The 18764-nt window shown below is 30.1% G+C and overlaps 3 protein-coding genes across 8 annotated transcripts; 1 reads left to right on the plus strand and 2 right to left on the minus strand.

Moving 5' to 3' along the window:
* The first annotated feature begins 184 nt into the window (after positions 1 to 184).
* On the plus strand, positions 185 to 4729 carry LOC128887442 (centrosomal protein of 120 kDa). Of its 3 annotated transcripts, none has more exons than XM_054143298.1 (11): positions 185 to 451; positions 528 to 727; positions 980 to 1127; positions 1196 to 1451; positions 1531 to 2630; positions 2718 to 2961; positions 3036 to 3156; positions 3233 to 3336; positions 3415 to 3696; positions 3759 to 4087; positions 4179 to 4729. In XM_054143298.1, the coding sequence occupies exons 2-11, from the start codon at positions 676 to 678 to the stop codon at positions 4507 to 4509; spliced, it is 2967 nt and encodes a 988-aa protein (XP_053999273.1). In that variant the 5' UTR covers positions 185 to 451; positions 528 to 675; the 3' UTR covers positions 4510 to 4729. The 3 variants fall into 3 exon arrangements, with proteins under 3 accessions (XP_053999273.1, XP_053999274.1, XP_053999275.1); XM_054143299.1 differs by having other exon boundaries at positions 186 to 727; positions 1531 to 2211; positions 2323 to 2630; XM_054143300.1 differs by having other exon boundaries at positions 195 to 727; positions 2323 to 2630; positions 4179 to 4726.
* A 283-nt stretch (positions 4730 to 5012) lies between these two features.
* Positions 5013 to 9718, minus strand: LOC128887440 (nucleolar protein 6). Its single transcript, XM_054143295.1, has 12 exons — positions 9559 to 9718; positions 9005 to 9439; positions 8466 to 8934; positions 8099 to 8380; positions 7746 to 8019; positions 7367 to 7661; positions 7074 to 7298; positions 6572 to 7006; positions 6301 to 6464; positions 5969 to 6222; positions 5495 to 5904; positions 5013 to 5431 (listed from the first exon to the last, which is right to left on the minus strand). The coding sequence occupies exons 1-12, from the start codon at positions 9574 to 9576 to the stop codon at positions 5186 to 5188; spliced, it is 3507 nt and encodes a 1168-aa protein (XP_053999270.1). The 5' UTR covers positions 9577 to 9718; the 3' UTR covers positions 5013 to 5185.
* Positions 9719 to 10581: 863 nt separating this feature from the next.
* LOC128887439 (uncharacterized) lies at positions 10582 to 18723 on the minus strand. Of its 4 annotated transcripts, none has more exons than XR_008460035.1 (15): positions 17995 to 18719; positions 17714 to 17864; positions 16653 to 17281; positions 16393 to 16569; positions 15936 to 16297; positions 15583 to 15849; positions 15154 to 15516; positions 14838 to 15084; positions 14551 to 14759; positions 14331 to 14469; positions 13996 to 14252; positions 13734 to 13899; positions 13491 to 13663; positions 13282 to 13380; positions 10582 to 12552 (listed from the first exon to the last, which is right to left on the minus strand). XR_008460035.1 is itself a non-coding variant. In XM_054143294.1 (15 exons), the coding sequence occupies exons 1-14, from the start codon at positions 18493 to 18495 to the stop codon at positions 13362 to 13364; spliced, it is 3660 nt and encodes a 1219-aa protein (XP_053999269.1). In that variant the 5' UTR covers positions 18496 to 18719; the 3' UTR covers positions 10582 to 12552; positions 13329 to 13361. The 4 variants fall into 4 exon arrangements, 2 of the variants coding, with proteins under 2 accessions (XP_053999269.1, XP_053999268.1); XM_054143294.1 differs by having other exon boundaries at positions 13329 to 13380; XM_054143293.1 differs by lacking the exon at positions 13282 to 13380 and having other exon boundaries at positions 17995 to 18717.
* Positions 18724 to 18764: the final 41 nt, after the last annotated feature.

Below are 18764 nucleotides of genomic sequence, written 5' to 3' on the forward strand. Positions count from 1 at the left end.
CTTCAATTGTTTCAGAACTGGATAAGCAATACTTTGAAAATCATGTCGCGTTATCAAGCAATCTTGCGAGAAAAATTGAGAAGGAGAGAGTAGTCGACCCTAGTAACTTTTCTTTTAGATGGCAAAAATTCATGTTTCCAAATATATATATGTTGAGGCGACTTTTCATTGATAAAAATAATCCTTTTACCCTTTTCCCTTTTTCTTCTACTTTTATATTTATTATACTTTTTTCCGTGTTATGCACGTTATGTTTTGTTTTGTTATGTTTTGTACCGTTACGATAAATTAATAATAACTTAGTAAATATAGAAATGTTGTTACCAAGCTATTATTGTTCAGCTAATTATCTATCTGCATCTATCCGATGACAATATGGCGTTTTTTCGAATTTTCAAACGGAATGAAAGAAGTAGAATAAAACAATGATCGTAACCGCGAGATTTGTGACGTTCGTTAATTTTTGTTAAATTGTTACATTTCGAGGGATTTTTTGACCGAAACAATACCGTTCGTTTAAATTTCAGTGACCTGTGACATTTTGAAACTAAAATGTTGTGACATTAAGTGCCTCTGTTACCATGGAAACCAATTTGAATTTTACCAATTTCTTTTATATTCGTTAGCTATTTGCAGAGTTTATTTTTATAATTTTTGTGTATTATATTGCGTATCATGGAAGAATTAGTGAGTTCTGATGTTCGTATTGTTCTAAACATAAAAGAAGGTAAATTTTATATTTCGTTATTTATTAACCTTTTATTATCAATTTTGTCTGACAATTAACTTTACGCGTCAATTTGTATTCATAAATATGTTTTATTCCATTTTATGATGAATAATGTAATAAATAAAATTGTACATTTTTTAAATAAATATTTGCCTTGTTTGGTCCTTTTAAATTAAAACAACAAATTAACTGTTAAATAATTTATAACAAGTATGCCACTGTACAAAACCCTCGTATTGATGATTGTAGGTAAAGGATTTGAACAAATTCTACTACCAACTATGGTGGTAGCTACTTTAAATGGTCATTCGCTAGAAACTGAAAGGATAGACCCAAGCCCAAATCCCCAATACGATCATGCCTTAGTTTGGGAAATAGATAAACACAGACTTAGAAAGTATGTATTATAAACAAATAAAAAATTTATTATAAACGTAGTTATTTAACAAATCGTTAATTTTATAGAATGAGATCTGGACAAGTCCCATTAAAATTAGAATGTTTTGCTATTAAAAGCAATGATAGTAAAGAGAAATTGGGATACTTTTTGCTTAGTCTACGATCTGCACAAGTTTTTTATAAAAATGGTGATGAGGATGTAAAGTTCCATTGGCATAAACTGTTAGGATTGAGAAGCGATCTCAAAATACATAAGCCTGAGTTACTACTCGGTTTAAGTATTCATGACCAAGAATCTACAATATTAAATTCTCGGTCAGAGGTAATAATTCATTTTCTATACTTCAAATTTCATTTGATATTTGAAGGTAACACAAATGCTTGCAAACATTACATTATAGTTAAAGAATTCAGAAGAATCTAAACAAACAGATATTGAACCCAACAAGTTAACTCCAATTTTGCTTCGTGACGAACGTCTTATACAACTAGGTCCCTTAGATAGTTGTCACGAGTTATTCTTGATGAATGTCATAGCCATATCTGCAACAAATATAGATTTATTATTACCAACGAAATATTATACAGACATGAAAAATAATTTATATTTATGGTGTAAAATATTAGAAAATGATATATATTTTAATCAAACTAAAAAAGAATATGGAGAACTTTGGATACTCAATGAAAAAATTGTAATAAGGATCAGAAGTTCATTAAAAATGTTGAAGTTATATTTACAACTAAAGCCATTTTTATACATATATTTGAAATATAAAGATAATATACTAGGTCAGTCAAAAGTTAATTTACAACCACTAGTTCCTACCGACGATATCGACGAATTTTTAAAAACTGTTGCAAATAATAACAGTATTTTAAATCAGCGATGTTATTTATACAAAGAAGATCCCAATAAAAATGGTGAAATAGAATGTAAAAGTTCATATCTCGATTTACAACTAAAATTGCAGTATGTAGGAAATAAAACAGATGTAGCAATGGATATTTCAAATCCAATAATCAAAGATATAGATGCTCCTAATTCTACTAAAGAACAAAAAACTGATTTGAAACAAATAGTAAGTCGTTCCATCCCAACTTGTAATTTCAAATTTGTGAGCACAATAGATATTAACAGTAAAAAAAACAGGAATAAACATTTTTACTTTTTTTTTAAATATAATTTTCAGAATTATAGTGAAATAGACTGCCACAGAAATCCTGCTGGTGATTTTGGAAAATGCACCACTGGAATTAAAATGTTCAATTTTTCAAATGAATGTAATATTCTAAATAATCATTCTTTAAGTTGTAATATTACAAAAACTCAACCAATTAAAACTGTATGCTCACAGTCAATTGACAGACCACCATGTCATTGTAGTGACATCGAATATTCTAAAAGTGTAGAAGCATATCGTTGCTACTGCTTGAAGATTCTATTGATAACAATTAAATCAATATCTCCAAAACTTACTGTACCAGATATTGAAATTCGGTATTTATTAATTTGCAAGTTGGCGTTTAACTATTTTCACATTATTGAAAATTTTTAAACTAAATATATGTTCCATTGTGAATTCAGGTTCCATCACCCCAAAACTGAAATCATATCAACATTTTATCCAAAAACGCCACTTTTATTAGGAGAGAAAATGAAATTACAAGATATGGGATGCAAATTACATTTTATATCACCAACAGATGAAATTAAACATTTGTTGTCATCTTACCCACCTAAAATTAGTGTATATAAAACAGAAGGAAGTACCAAAACATGTATTTCACAAAGTATAATTGATATAAAACCATTGTTTCATCAAAATAAGGTAATGCGTTATAAAAAAATAATATTTTCCAATAATAAGTACACATTCACTAAAATTTAATAAACCCTTCTCAGTCTGAATGTCAGTGCAATGTACCATTGTATGACATGGATCAAAATAATATTGGTAATTTAGATATTATGTTAAACTTAGAGGACAATGGTCCATATTATAGAATTAAAAAAAAAACACCTAGTAAGTTTCCTTACATACTTTAACATACATTAAAACAAGGTATTTGCTCTATCTGAGCATATAAATTTTGACTTAGGTGAAAATTTGGGACCACCAATCTTAGATGATAGTTTAGCATACAAAATAGTAGATGAATTGGAAACATGGAAAGAACGGCAAAAAGAAATATTTAAAGTTGAGGTAAAATTTTATAACAATGCAAAATGAATACAGAAATACTTAGAATATATTACACATAATTCTTCTTTGACGACTTAGTTGAAAAGAAAAGAAGATCGACATTTAAATTTACTAAGTCAGGAATGGCAAAAACACCGAGAGAATTTAGAAGCAAAACTTGCATGTAGCGTTGAACAATGTAAAATGTTGGCAAACAGTTTAAATAATGCTACAGACGACTTACGAACACGAAGATTAAAAAGTCTTGAAAAAGAAACTAGATTAATTAAAGCAAATGAAGATTTGCAATGGCGATATGAAACGAAATTACGAGAGCTCAAAGAATCGTTTCATGCAATGCAAGAAGAACTTATCTCTAAGGTCAGTAAGACTGCTGATTGCCTGTAATGCATACAGAATTACACATTTTTAATATTTTATAGATCAATGCCCTTGAAAAAAGAAAGACTGCCTTAGAAACGCAAGTTGAACAATTAAGTACTGAAAATGAAAAATTGCAATTATTAGTAAAAAAACAATCAGACGAATTAGGATCTTATCAAAAGGGATCTTTAACGCAAGATCAAACGGCGAACTTGTTACAGGAATTAAAAACACTTGAAGCAAAATTACAAAATGTACTTGAAAGTAAATCATTTTTCAAAGAACAATGGGCCAAAGCAGTTCGCGAAATACATCGTATGAAAATGGAGCATCAACAAGCAATACAAGTTCAAATAAAAAATAGTAAAGAAGAATTGCAAAACTTAGAGTATGTGTCATCTCTAAATTTTATACATTAAAAATTAATATATAACATTACATTTAAGTAGAAAAGTGCGTCATTTTTATTCTTCTTTTAGTCTAGAAGAGATACTATGTGCAGACTCCACTGCTTTAACAGATGACAAAATTTTGTTAAATCAAATTCAAAAGGAAATCGATGTGATCAAACCAAAACCATCATTTATTGAAAAAGATGCATACTGCCAAGTTTTTACGCCGACTAATATAGGTCCAACAATTTCACAAAGCAATAGTAAAAATAAATTAAAGATTTCGGGAGAAAACGATGAAAGATTACAAGCGCTACTTGAAGAACGTGATTCTCTCTTAAAAACTGGCAGTTATACGATCGATGATACAGTTATTATGAAATTGAATACAGAAATAAGATCTTTAATGATGAAGTAATTAATAAATTTATTCCTGTATGTGAATTGTGTACTATACAGTATATACATTAATATTAATAAATACACTAGTGTACACTTTATTTTCATAAATTATTTTTAGAAAATTATTAATAAAATAGTAACAATATTAATATAGAATATTTTATAATTCCGTTTAGATGTGTATGTGTGTATTGAAATAAATGCATTGGATCAGTTTTAATTGTAGTTCATTTATTTATAAATATATTGTTATATTCTACTATATTAATTTCCTTGTGAAATAAGGAAGTATATTCAGGGGGGGGGGGGAGGGCTGGATAATTTAATAACCATTTAGGGGCAATGTAAGTGATATTAGTATTACCATAATTCCACCTTCCAGAAGGCAATTCCAAAAGATCTCAAGATCGAGTGAATCATTTATTATTTAATAACAACACCATTAAACTATATTATTTAATATAAAATATTTTTGAAAGACGTACCTATATTCTCACATTAAATAAATTAGAAAACAAATAATATAAAAAACATGTTTATTTTATAGTACATAGATGGAAGTACATAATTAACATAGGTTCTCTACATGATATAAGAAACTAGTCTATTTTGTATTTACATTACAATTTATTTACACTAATATTAAATATAGATTCAGAGTTTTAGAGGATATTATTTTTTTAAGGAAATTATCAGCTTAAAGAAAATCTTTTTGATCGTACATCAATCGCTTCTACTATACCATCTCCAAGTATATAAAAGTCTTGAATCATCGCGGAAACATTTAAAACCAACTGACCGTCGCTGTTGTATTTACGACAATTAATATTTGATATCTTAAACTCTTTGACTTCTAAGGCAGTAGGTTTCAATAACACTCCTATTATCATACCACCATAGGTATCGTGAAAAAATAGCGCAAATTCATCATAACCATCCTAAAAATGTTGACATTGAAAATTAATCGAATATCATATAAAACAGTTAATACTTTAACTTACCCTTAACTCCTTCAAAAAACACTGTACGGGATCAAAACCTACAACTGGTATCTTTTCGTGCGAGTGTTTTTTATAAGGATGCCAATCAATGACCTGATATTTTTCATTAACATCAATTGCTTGTAGTTTTCTAGGAATCATATGTGGCTTTAAATATATCAAACAATCATATTCCGTGAGTGGCGGTCGAAACAAAGCCTTGACATCCGATATAACCTTTGTAAGAAGTTGTTCTTCGAACAGTTTTAAAGATTGTTTTGCTAACGCGGTAATACGATTTAAAATTAGGGTAGTCGGTGCTTTTTTAGTCCATAATGATCTTTCATGGTCGTAAGGAGTAGATATAAATAACGGCGGTAGAGAATTACGAGATGATCCGAAAAGGGTTTCCACAGCTACGATTTCTTCTCCTATTATTACACACAACAGGTTAACAACAATTACGATAGTTTTTAATTTGAACTAAATACTTACTAGACATTTCATTGTTGAAATTAACGATAATAGGATCCGTATTCCAGTGACCCCTTGCAAACATTTCTAATATTCTCAAGAATGCTACCTGTGGCATTTGAGGAGGTCTATATGGTGCTGGTGTTAAGTACATTGAAGCTATGAGTAACTCAACCACTACATCTGGTATATGAGAATTGTCCAATAATTGGGCAGATAGCCAACGTTTTGTTAAACAACAAGCAGCCCCAAAGGATGGTTGTTGAACATGCAATCTACCAAATGAGCAGTGTCACATTAATTTCTAATTACGAAGAAATAATTAAACTTTTTTTAAAATAAATTATATCTACCCATGCAAAGCGCTAGTCAATTTCGGTAATTCAAACAATTTATTTTCTAATTCAATTGATTCGTCGTTATCTTTGTATTGTGTAACTCCGTTCTCGGTTACTTGTTGCTTTAAACAACCAATTTCCTTTTGATGTGCTATCCTTAATCGAAACACGAATCCTTCCTAATAATAAATTACTAGGTTTGAATATATCTTCTACATCTAACACTACTTTTCATTAATGTATAACAATTGTTATTGTGATGTAATAAATAATGAAATATAATAACCTTGTACACATCGATATATGAAAAATTTGCATTTGCTTTTAACATACATTGCTGTCTGAGACATTCTGCAATTTGTATGTGAAAAGCGGCTTTTGTGTTTCTAAACGCTTCTAACTCATCAGGCCACTTTCCACTTGTTGATAACTGCAAACTCACTTCAAGTGGACAAACATATCTAGGAGCTTGAGTAATATTTTTCGACAATATTAAACAATTTTTGCTGTTTTTAATAAGTTTCTTATCTGATCTATAAACCGTCGCAAGTGGTGGAAAAACATCTGCGTATCGGAATACTGCGTTGGATCCTTGAACTCCGTGTATCGATAAAGGAATGTCCGTGAGAGACATTAACTCCTTTTCAAAACTATTAAATGCATTTATCACTTTCAGAGAAGCTTCTTCGCCCGTGCCATAAGTGAAATGCGTTATTTTGATCTAAATGTATAAACAAGGTTTATTTATTTATACAAATCGAAAGATAATCGAGTGCTAATGTGATTACCTTTGATAATTTTAAAACTTCTTCCATTTCATCAGCAATATATGTAAACTGATCTTTAGAGAGGCCAATTTTTTTTAGCAATAAAAAAGTTACGATATTTTTACATATCATTCTTTTTCCTGATATTGTTTTGCCTTTTGACCAAACTACAGTTTCGCGTACAGATCCGTCTTGAAATCGACGTAACTCTGATTTGTCACCCCAAAACTCTCTAAATGTAACTGCCTACAATGTGATATTCATGGCATTAAAATACACTGGCACCGTTTATTATTGTTATATATTTTACTGACCTCTGGCAGATTTGCCTCAGGACCTTTATCAACAATAGTAAAACAAAACTCTGGATTTAATTCCAGTCCAATAACAATCTCTCCAATATCATCATCAATATTTTGTGTGCATTCCCACTCTATAACTTCCTTCGGTAAAACACAAATTTGTTGTACTCTATTTGTTAGTCCTTTCGTTAATAAATTATGAAGAATTTTTATTATTTGATCTCGGTAATTAAGACCATAGTCTAATCTATCAATACTAGTTGATGTAGCATTCACAATATTTTTCAACTGCTGAGTATCCTTAAAGCTATGTAATTAATTAACTGTACAGTGTCATAAATCAATTTAAAATTATTAATTTTATTCCTATATACTTTATCAAAATAATTACCATATAAGATGATCGAATGCCCTGTAAAATGGCACCTTTCTCATGAAAAGTGATTGAAAGCTATCAGCATGCACACTATCTAAGTGATTCAAACAATATTTTGCTTCTTGTTGTACCCAACAGAAAGTAGACTTAGAAATGTATGCTGCAATGTTATGATAGCCTGTAGGGTCTAAAAATACACAATCATAATACTTCTTATAATTCAAAATCGTTTTTTCAGTGTCTTCATTTTGATTCATTGTTATTCCAGTTTCACACCAACTAACTTGCACTAATAAATATTAAAAGATGTTAATTATTGATACAGACAAAATATCCACTTCTCAGCATTTGTTTAGAAAATACTTTACCTAAATTAGTCCATACATTCCTAACTACCTGATAACTACTCATAAATGTATTCAACTTTTTAATGGATAATAAGTATAAAACAAACATTGTTATGACATGTCCATTAAAGTCTACAAAACGTTTGGTTAATTCTCTCTGAGCTAACCATATCTTTAGTAATATAATACCATCTCTCAAGTTTGGGTATTCTTTTAACATTTTCATATTCTCTAAATTCATTCTTGACATTGTCAAATCATGAAGGATTATTGAATTGTAATGTGGTGTAGGGGATGCATCTTCTGCAAATATAATATTTATGAAAATAGAGTCATTCTGACAATAAAGACACAATATGTGCCAAACTAAATCCATACTAAAATGTACCATTTGTTGTGTCTGTGAAGAACCATCCAGGTTTGACATTATTTTTCTCTGGTAAAAGCCTTCTTAAAGCAAAGCTTTCTTCTTGAGCTGATATGTGCACCAATACATTGAGCTTTTTACCTAATTTTCCATTTGGTATAATTTTTAACATTGGCCTTAAATTATTTCCAACATACTTTTTATCATCTGCAATATCATCAGTGATATGCGATGCTACATATGCCAAATACATTGCTTTCTTTTTCATGTATCTATAATTTAGACAGTCTTGCTTGTGAAATATTTTGGCAGGCATTTCAATCATTATGTCTACAGTAATATTTGGACCAACTATACCATTGAATGCATAAGACCCTATGACAGTAATATTTGATGGCTTAAGAAACTTAAATGTGTCTTCTTTATTTTGCCTTATTTTAGGCATTGGAATGTGCATTCCCAATTGTTTTTCGAATTTCTTATCTGCAAACTAAAATTACAGTTACAAATGTAGGAAAATATTCCAATACTCCATGTATTATTTCAATAAAATTACTAACTCTGTATTGCTCTGAATCTTTTATTGATTTTACAGTATCAACAAATTTCCGAAACCAAGCATCAAACAGATTCTTGTATTTATCTTTAATTTTAATTTCATTTAGCATTTCTTCTATTTGTAGTCTAAACAAATTTGAATGAAACAAATTTTCTGTCTCCCTAAGTTGATTTAATTCTTCGACTGTGGGTGGTTTATATAAATCATGTTCTAATTTTTTTCTCTTTTTTGGCATAATAGTATTTGTACATTCGTTGATAACTTTTCTTTTCTTTTTAACAGATACTAAATGAGAATCATCTCTTGTATCAGATTCTTGGATCTCTTCATCATCTTCATTTTCTTGATCTTCACTTTCATCAATTTCATCATTAGAATAATGATCACAATCAAGATCTGACTCGTCAGAAGGATCCACCATATCACTCATATTTGCCTACGGTAAATAATATTTATGCAACTAATCAAAATTACAATGTAACCTTAACTTCATTGTATATACACACATGTTTAAGGTTATAATCAAACTCTAATTTATTAGTTAAACATACATACCTTATAAGGTACCTTCATTGTTATCACTGAATTTTGTAGTCACTCTCAATTTAATTTTTTAATATACCTCGAAAAAAACTAATTTATAATACGGAATAGTATGCTCGCCTGCACTCGCCTGGTCGGCTATTCGATCTTGATCCCACGTGTATCACACAATTTAACATTACCGCTATTATAAAGCTAAAGCTATTGCGCATACTCTTGTCAGTTTCATGTTAGCAATAGTCTTTTTACATTGATAAAAAATATGTATTACATTCTCGATTGTCCCATTCGGTAGAAAAAAAATTAATGTTAAAAATATCGCTAGGCTAGTAAATTATTAAGATTGGGTAGTAAATTATTTTAATTCTTTTAGAGAAGAGAGCAAATACAATTACTCTTCTGTCATTTATTACCATATACTTATCAAACATGTCAATATGTTCTGCACAACATCCTTAAAGATACCAATTACTACTTATTTTTACATCGTAGGTGACATGTATATGAGAAAAATAAATCATGCACACCCTAGAAATTATCATACGAAACCATTAACAATACGTTTGAACTTATATCTATCGCTAAACATTGCTGATAGAAAAATATATTGCGTTTTCTATATTGTATGAACGTACGTATAAGGTTGTTTGCGCCAAAATGCGTTGGGAAAGTCGTAGATCGCAGGTATAACGCAATATAATCTATACAAAATATAGCAAAACTCTACATATTATGTGTATGAGTGATTTGCGATGGTATACAAATATGTTTTGTTTTATCATGTTATTCGGAGATAATATTAGATCGAGAAACTAACAAATACAATGAATAAAATGAAATATTCCGATTCTCACTTTCACAATGAGAAAGTACAATAATAGAAGATGTATAGACATCATTTTATATTAAATAATCTAATAACAATTTTGCAATCACAATGACCTTCACAATGGAAGCCCACGTTTATTCGAAGGAAGAACGAGAAATGAATATCCATATTGAAACAAGTTGCAACAATACTACGTATTTATGTATATGCATCGTAAGCATCTTTAACACGATATTAAAAATCTGTATAGTATAAACATAGTTTTATAACGTAAAATTTGTTTTGCACCATTTTTGGAAGAATTATTCGTATTCGAAAAAAGCCTTCCCGCCCTCAATAATACAAATGGTTGAAAAATATATCATGCTAAATTACAGTCAATTAACGTTTAAACATTAATCGCACTAATTATGAATTACTTAACTTTCTATGACTAAGTGGAAAGGTAGGATTTGGAAAACTAAATCAAACAAAGTTTACAATTAGCACCTTCTTAGGTTATTGAAACAAAACATACAAGTGCATTTTGACAATAATAATAATGTGCAGAACATACATTTTTTTAAATAATGAAATCTTTCTGAAAATAAGCTTTCAACAAAATACAACATCGCATTTTATCGATATTTCTTTTTTCATATGTATCATATGATATGATGTTTCTTACTGCATAAATTATTTATACATCTCACGAAGTGTTGTTTCCAAAATCCTGTCAAACATATGAATAATCTCTTTAAGAGATTTATTGATTTTTAAGATTACAAATAAAATAAATAATGTTTATTTCAAAAATTATGCAGTAAAAATTACAATATAACCAGCTGTACGTGGAAGTGCATAAAAATAATTGATTTATCTAAATTGTGTAGTATCTCAAATTGCTGATAAATTTATAATACATCAACAAGAAGCGCGACCAAACAACATAAACCTTTTGAACAAGTGCATATTAAAATTTACTGTTTAGATAATGTTATAATTATACATCAATGAGCTGAATATAATTTCTAGATTATTTAGATCAATATTTGTTCTTACAATTAATTGAAAACATTTCCTAATATTTACAGAATTCATAGTAAACGAAACGATATACAATTAAATTGATCAATAATAAAATATAATACAATATATACTATCATCTTAAAGCATACTATGATCACATTAATTATTAAATTATTAGATGTAAAAAGTAATTAGAGTAATTTATTGCACATTTCAGGAGCAAATAGCATTTTTTCTTTAGATACATCAATAATTATGTTGAAATGCAGAGAGCTCATACATGAATCAATGATAGATGATAATATCTTTCCTAATTTGTTATCAAGCAATATGTATAATTCTGTAGTTGATAGAAACTAATAATTTTTTCATATCATTTTCGAGACATATTGATTTCAACGAGACACAAGAAGAAATAATAAGTATCAATTAAAGTAAATTGAGAACATAAAATACTGTAAACAATTGTTTCCTGAAACTACTATAACGAATAATGCAATGAATAATAATTTTACTTCAAAAAACAAATAATAGTTATGTCTACTAAAAACTAAAATGTCAAGATAATAATACCTCTACACTGCTACATGATTGGTCCAATCACAATTAAACCAATTACACACATGATCTTATATATTTAGTATTCATTACCTTTAGGCCCTAACTTTGGAACTATTATTTTTACCACAAAATTCAGAAGACTTTGACATATTCTCTTGTCTTAATTCATACAGCATTCAATGATACACTTGAATACATTTAAAGAAAAACTAAAATATAAGGACATCAATTTGATTAAATAGTGATACTTGAACTTAAAACAGTACTGATAGCCATATAGTTCTATAGTTTCTTAATGTTAAAAGTTGCAAAAAATAGAATCTTTTAATATAGAAAAGATTTTTTAACATTCTTCTCCATTTAATATAATTTTAAATGTATAGAACTATTCATAGAGCAATTTAGTAAGAACTGATGTTCTTATTCTTTATGTACATTAATTGCTATAGTTGAAATTCTTGTAACTTAATTCATTCATATAATATCATTAATAGCGTGACCTTTAATAGACGGTACTTTCGTCCGCAGATATAGCCAACTCTTCATCACTCCAATCGCTAACTCCAAATCCTGATGAACCATGGAAACTACGTGATCTTGCAACATGACTAAAAAGAGAGCAAATATTTTTCTTGAGGTAAGACTATGCAAAGAAAGAACCAGTTACTAGATATTTTATATTTCTCTATATATAACGATTATCTGTTAAATGACTATATTGAATATTTCAACGTGTTAGAGGTTTGTACCTATATAACCTAAAAACTCTGTAAAAATTGCAGTAAATTTGTCCAATTAAAAGTTCTATGCAAGCAGCTTTATTCAACCAAGAGCAGCTTGGTTCTTTCTTGGATCATGCAAACAAAAAGAATCAATATATAAGGCTTAAAACATTAATCTAGCCGTGTGTTGCATTAATAAGCCAAAACAAACTAGGCTTAAATTCCTGGCTGACAAACACATTATGAAGAAATGTATATGTATATTGGTTTCATTCTAACTATTTCAATTACGAGTTACATTCTTTCAATAAAAAAATTAATGAATATTTTTATAGCCGAGTTCACTAAAACATAATCCATTTCGAAAATATGCTATGAAGTGAAACATGAATAATATGGATTCTTATGTGACAAAAGTAAAAGCTATTATTAGACTAAAAAATCATATAAAACAGAGGCACATCCATAGTATTCATAGATTAATTGTGCATCGCAATAGGCAATGAATTAACGTGTATATAAATAAATTCAAAAAGCAGCATTGTTGCAATACGATTTTCTCAAGAGGCCCTACAAAAGTAGCAATGACATTTAAAAATTATATTGCTAGTGTACCTCTTAAAAAAATCTAAATCGCAAAATCAAACAAGTCTTTTTCGTACCACTTGCTTGTACCGATGGTCTCTATCATTAGATTATCGATCGCTATCGGTCCTACCAACACAGTGAAATAATTACTTTTTACATTATAGCGACAACAATATTTTTCATCATATCTTTCATATAATTTCCCGTACGGATAGAAATAAATACAAACTGTTTACCTTGGAGAAAGATTTGCATTCACATTCTTTTTGGCTAAACCTGCTTTTCGTTTTCCTTCCATTGCGGCCTTCATAGGATCGTAACTTTTACGACGTTTCCAATTTTGCATTTCAACTTCCCTTGCGTTAGGTGTTACAGATTTTTTTGTTTCCTTTGGTTTCGCTTTAGAACCCTATAACAAATTTTGTTTAGATAAATACTTTATAGAAATACGTATGTTGCGCACGGAAAGAGATACGTACAGTATTTGAAGTTCTGTTTAATCGCATACTGAAGCGCCCAGAATCGGTTCTACTAATACTTGTAATAGATTCAGATTTTCCACGAGTATCGGATGCGACCGATTTATTTTTATTTACATTTGTTGGTAGTTTTGTTACTTGTGAGTCTACTCTTGGTCTGCGTAAGCTGTAAATCAATTCTTAGAATACACTGATAATACTAATAATTTAGGTATTAGGCATTAGAAATAATACGGACTAGTTAAATTTTAAACACTGTTACCTGAATGCTCTGTTATATTTAGTGTTTGAAATAGTATTGTGTGTACAGGGCTGGCGATCGTCGCTACTCTCTGTATCGCTAGGCTGATTTAATGTTTTCGACGTATTTTTATGCAGACTATGACTAGTATCCTCATCGCTTTCATTATCTGAATCTATCAAAGGTGAATGACAGTCTGTAATACGAGCTGACATAGCTGATACAACATTTTGCGTTGCTTGTAAGTAATACGATGTTTCTAGATCGCTATCGCTTTTCTGTATATTAATAATTCAATAAAAATTATTTATAGTATAGACATGTTTTTTTAAATATTTAATTTCTTTTTAATTTACCAATTGTGGACTACATGGTGGAGGTACTTGATTGTCGTTCTCAGTAAAATTTAATTCGTTGTCTGACCATTCATTAGCTAATGAAAGGGCACCACCAGTTCCATGAAAACTTGCTGACCGCAATACAGAATTATCGTGACTAAAAAGACATTTATCGTTTCAAAGATTATAATTGTATATTCTAAATGGGTTCAAAAATATTTTGAAGTTATCTACTCACTTGCCAGAACTGTCTTCTGTGCTGTGATGTTTTTTTGAGTTGTCTATTAATTTCTTTCTCCCTTCCGCGGCTGCCTTCATTGGATCATAACTTTTCCTCCTTTTCCAATTCTGAAATTCGACTTCCTTTGATGTTAATGTTGAATTACTTCTACCAGATTTCTGATCTTTATTTACTTTCTGATTAGGTCGTTGTGTAATAGAAACATGCTAAAATATTTAAAAATCGTCAAAATAAATTGAAATATAATAATGATTCTATGTTTACAAAATGTTAAAGAAACTCACGTGAGATGATTTCGGTGCCCTTATACTAATCCTAGTACTGTCAGTTCTTGATATAGATACAGTTCTAGGTTTTATAGGCTCTGATTTTTTTAAAGGTTCTTTGAAATGAGCGTTTACATTGCTTGCACGACTTCGATGATAATTTTGTTGTTTATTTGCGGGTATTGTTGATTTTACTTCGCTTTGTGCTCGCCTTCGTCTTTCTTCGGGAGTTGTATTTGGTGTTGTATCGGATTCACAATTTAATCTACATATAAAAAAAACAGGTTTCAATGCATTATGTCAACATCTCAGATTTTTTATCTTCAAAAAGTACCTAGCTCTTCGTATGCTAAAAGCTCGATTCAATTTAATTCCCGATGATATCGAAGCTAGTGAAGGTTTAACTTGCTGTTCACCAGCCTCGCTGCTACTGTCAGATGCAACAACACACCTTCCTCTTGAAGACGTTCTGTCAATGTCACTACTGTTAAAGCTACTACGACGAGATAAGTGGCTCTGTGACTTTACATTTCTGATATTTGCATTGCTGCACGATCTTTGGATATTTAGATTGCGTTGAAGATTCGGACTATTTTGAAGAACACTGTTCGTTTTCGTTAGCATTTCTTTATTATTCAGGCCGATACTTCCTTCATGGTAACTTGCGGTACTATTAGACTTCCTTAACATGTATGGACTTCAAGAAATAAAATGTTTAGTATTATTTATACAAGTATGTTTGGATTTTATTCTATATGCGTACCTGTTTTCAACACAAGTAAAGTATCCAATGTTTTTAGCTTCTGTAGAAGATTTCGCCAGGTGCTTAGTTTTTTCTAACACCAGTGAATTAACAATTTTTGTTACCGTCTTGCGAGTTACGATTGGACTGTTAGTTAATTTCGGCGTAGAAGGTCTTAGGCGGCTCAAAACAGGGCTATTTGTATACGTAGTTTCATCATCTCGATAATACTTCATACTACTCCTCCTGGACGTATTAGATTCAGTTGTATCGGATGTACATTCTCGCCTATGTCGTGTCAAACCAAATAATATTTGCGAATAATTTACAACCACAAGTTATGATATCAATATTCATATAATTGCTTTTTTTACCTGTCCAAGGAACTACTTCGCCTTCCTAAATGAAGGGAAGCAAAATCTTTGGACGGACTACTTAATTCTGCGCTTGTGTCTTCAGTCTTAGATTTGTTTGAACTCAAATATTTGCGAATGCTCCTCCTATTTTCGCTGGTGTTGGCTCTTCTAAAAAGAGATTCAGATAAACTCCCGCGCCTTGTTAAAGTACCATGCACTGGTGTCCGTTGTGCACTATGCGGTGGTGTATTATAGCTATTACTGGTGTCATCATCTGATTCTCCACCAGAGTCAATCATTATGTGCTGATTTGAAATTAAACCTACTCTTTCTTTTATTCGCAAGTACGATTCCGCATCTAAACTGCTGTCGCTTTGTTCCTGGAAATATGTACCATTATGTAAATATAATATACAAGATAGAATAATAATTAAGATAGTATAATTAAAGTGATCAAGGTACAAAAATTTCGTACATTGCGACTACGAGCCAGTCTTTGAGATCTAGTATGAATAGGAGACGGTATCTTGGAAGGACTTAGTGGAGGAGTACGACCGGTCGGTCCACCAATCGCTGGTGGAAGAGAATTATGTTCTGCTACTTGTGTAGCCCATTCTGATATCCATGTATTGTTATCCCTTGAAACACTCATCTTTGAAATAAAAAAAAAATAGTGTTAATAAAGAAAAAGTTATCCCACAATAGTACCAAACATTTAATACACAATTCGTTTACCTTAAAGTTATGAATACATGCTCCATTGCTCTCCTCTTCGGTTAAAATACCAACACTAAACACTTTATCAATATCCATTCTTGCTTTCTCTTCATCTGTATAATCCTTGTGTATTGTGTATGTTCCTGCTTCACTAACTGCACCATCTGATCCTCCATCAACATTACTGACATTAAAAACATCTATATTCGTTTCAGCCAGTTCATCTGGATTCACTTCCATTGTATAACTAACACTAGATAAATTGTGTTCTTTTGCATTCATACTTTTATTCCTACCATAATTGATGTTACAAACTTTTTCAGAAGCATTATCAGATGAATTTTCATAATCATCTTCTGGATCTATATTCTTTGTGTATAACTTTTCAGCTTCATCATCATAATTATTTGCTTGAATTCTACTTAAATCATTTATGGTAGCTGATTTTTGAGGCACCCAATATGGTGTTGAATTTATTTTTCCTGTATAACCAAGTTCTAAAGAAAGATTTTTATCAGCGAATCTAGTTTGTTTTGACTGTTCAAAAGATCTAGTCATTGCATTTCGTGTACTCTGAAAATTTGTCACTTTCATAGCAGATTCAGATTTTGTTGCAGTGTTAGATGATTTTAAAAATGTTCTTGAACCTAAAAAAAGAATTAATAAATATAAAAATGAAGTATACAGTATAACATTTTTGTTAAAATAATTTGTTAATACTAATGTTAAAGTTTTTAACATAATATTTCAGTGTAATGTAACTTAATACTATAATATATTGATAAAATATTAGAGTCATTAATGTGATGGCAGCCTACATACTGTGAACATATCAAAGATACTTGAGAAGAATATTAAAAAGGTGACTCCATCATGACTCATACTTTACAAATATAGTATTCCATTATACAGAATTTATTCTTCTAAAGGAATTGATCTTCAATGTTTATGGAAGTAAGCAAGCATTATTTCAAATATTATACTTTAAATATTTATTATGGAACATTATTAAATCGTGCTAAAAGTTTCAATTAAATGAAAATCAAATAATTATGCTCTATGTTAACTCATAAAATTACCTAGCTGTTTCAGTTTCATTGATAATTGATCTGTTTTTCTTCTTGTGTCATCTTCACTACTAAAGTAACCTTCAGAATGTGTACTAGAAACTTTTTGTTTTTGCATTAAATTTGAAGAACATGTGCCAGTTTTTTTGGTATTTATTTCTACCTGAAAATTTAATTTCAATTTCAGCTTAGTTTCTTTTATTCTATACTTTCAAGATATTATTGTGGAAAACTGTTTAAATCTGAACCTTCTTTCTTCACATAATTTAATATAAAATCCAAATGGTGCCTACCTTAGATGTGGAAAGATTTCGTTTATGACGAGCATTATATCTCTCAAATAAATTCTGATATTTGCTTGTATCAACTTCCTTGTTGCCAAAGTCAATTGTAAAAGCTAACGGTGCTTGAGATGCATGTCTATCATTGGAGTTTTCTGATGTTGCTTCTGATTGATGACTCTTGTAATCATTCCTTAAAGTTTTCTTGTTCTGTGACAATTCTTTCTCTTTATTTTCGATGCTTACTTTCTGTTTTTCATTATTTGATATTCGATTATCGTCTAAATCATTCGGGTAAATTTTAGGCTCCTCGAGTTGTGCGTATATAATCGTACGATCGCATTCCTCGCTATCGAACGTTTTATTTTCAAGCGACGAAAACGAATTCTCAAGATCTCTAACATTTTCATCATTTTTTTGAATGCCATCGTGAAATTCCATCGAATTGGTTGCCAAAAGTTGAGTGTCAACCTCTTTGGAGGTGTTCTTTTCTACTTCCATATTCACAGCCATTGAATATTCTAATTTTAAACATCCGTAATTAGAATGCTCGCGTTCGCTACGACACTACTATCTATTAAAATTAATTCGTAAATGCCACTCCTATAATTACATTTCACTGCCTGATGGTAACGTCATATAAAATCCAATATAGTATAAAATTTCTCTGACACATCGACACAGGTGCGTCTATTGTACGCCATTGACGGCAAAAAGTGTCAACATTCACACTTACCAATTTACGAAAGAAAATATTCCTAACGTAAAAGCTTTGCACCTAC

Source organism: Hylaeus anthracinus, unplaced genomic scaffold (assembly GCF_026225885.1).
Source record: "Hylaeus anthracinus isolate JK02 unplaced genomic scaffold, UHH_iyHylAnth1.0_haploid 11989, whole genome shotgun sequence".
NCBI classification, from domain to species: domain Eukaryota; kingdom Metazoa; phylum Arthropoda; class Insecta; order Hymenoptera; family Colletidae; genus Hylaeus; species Hylaeus anthracinus.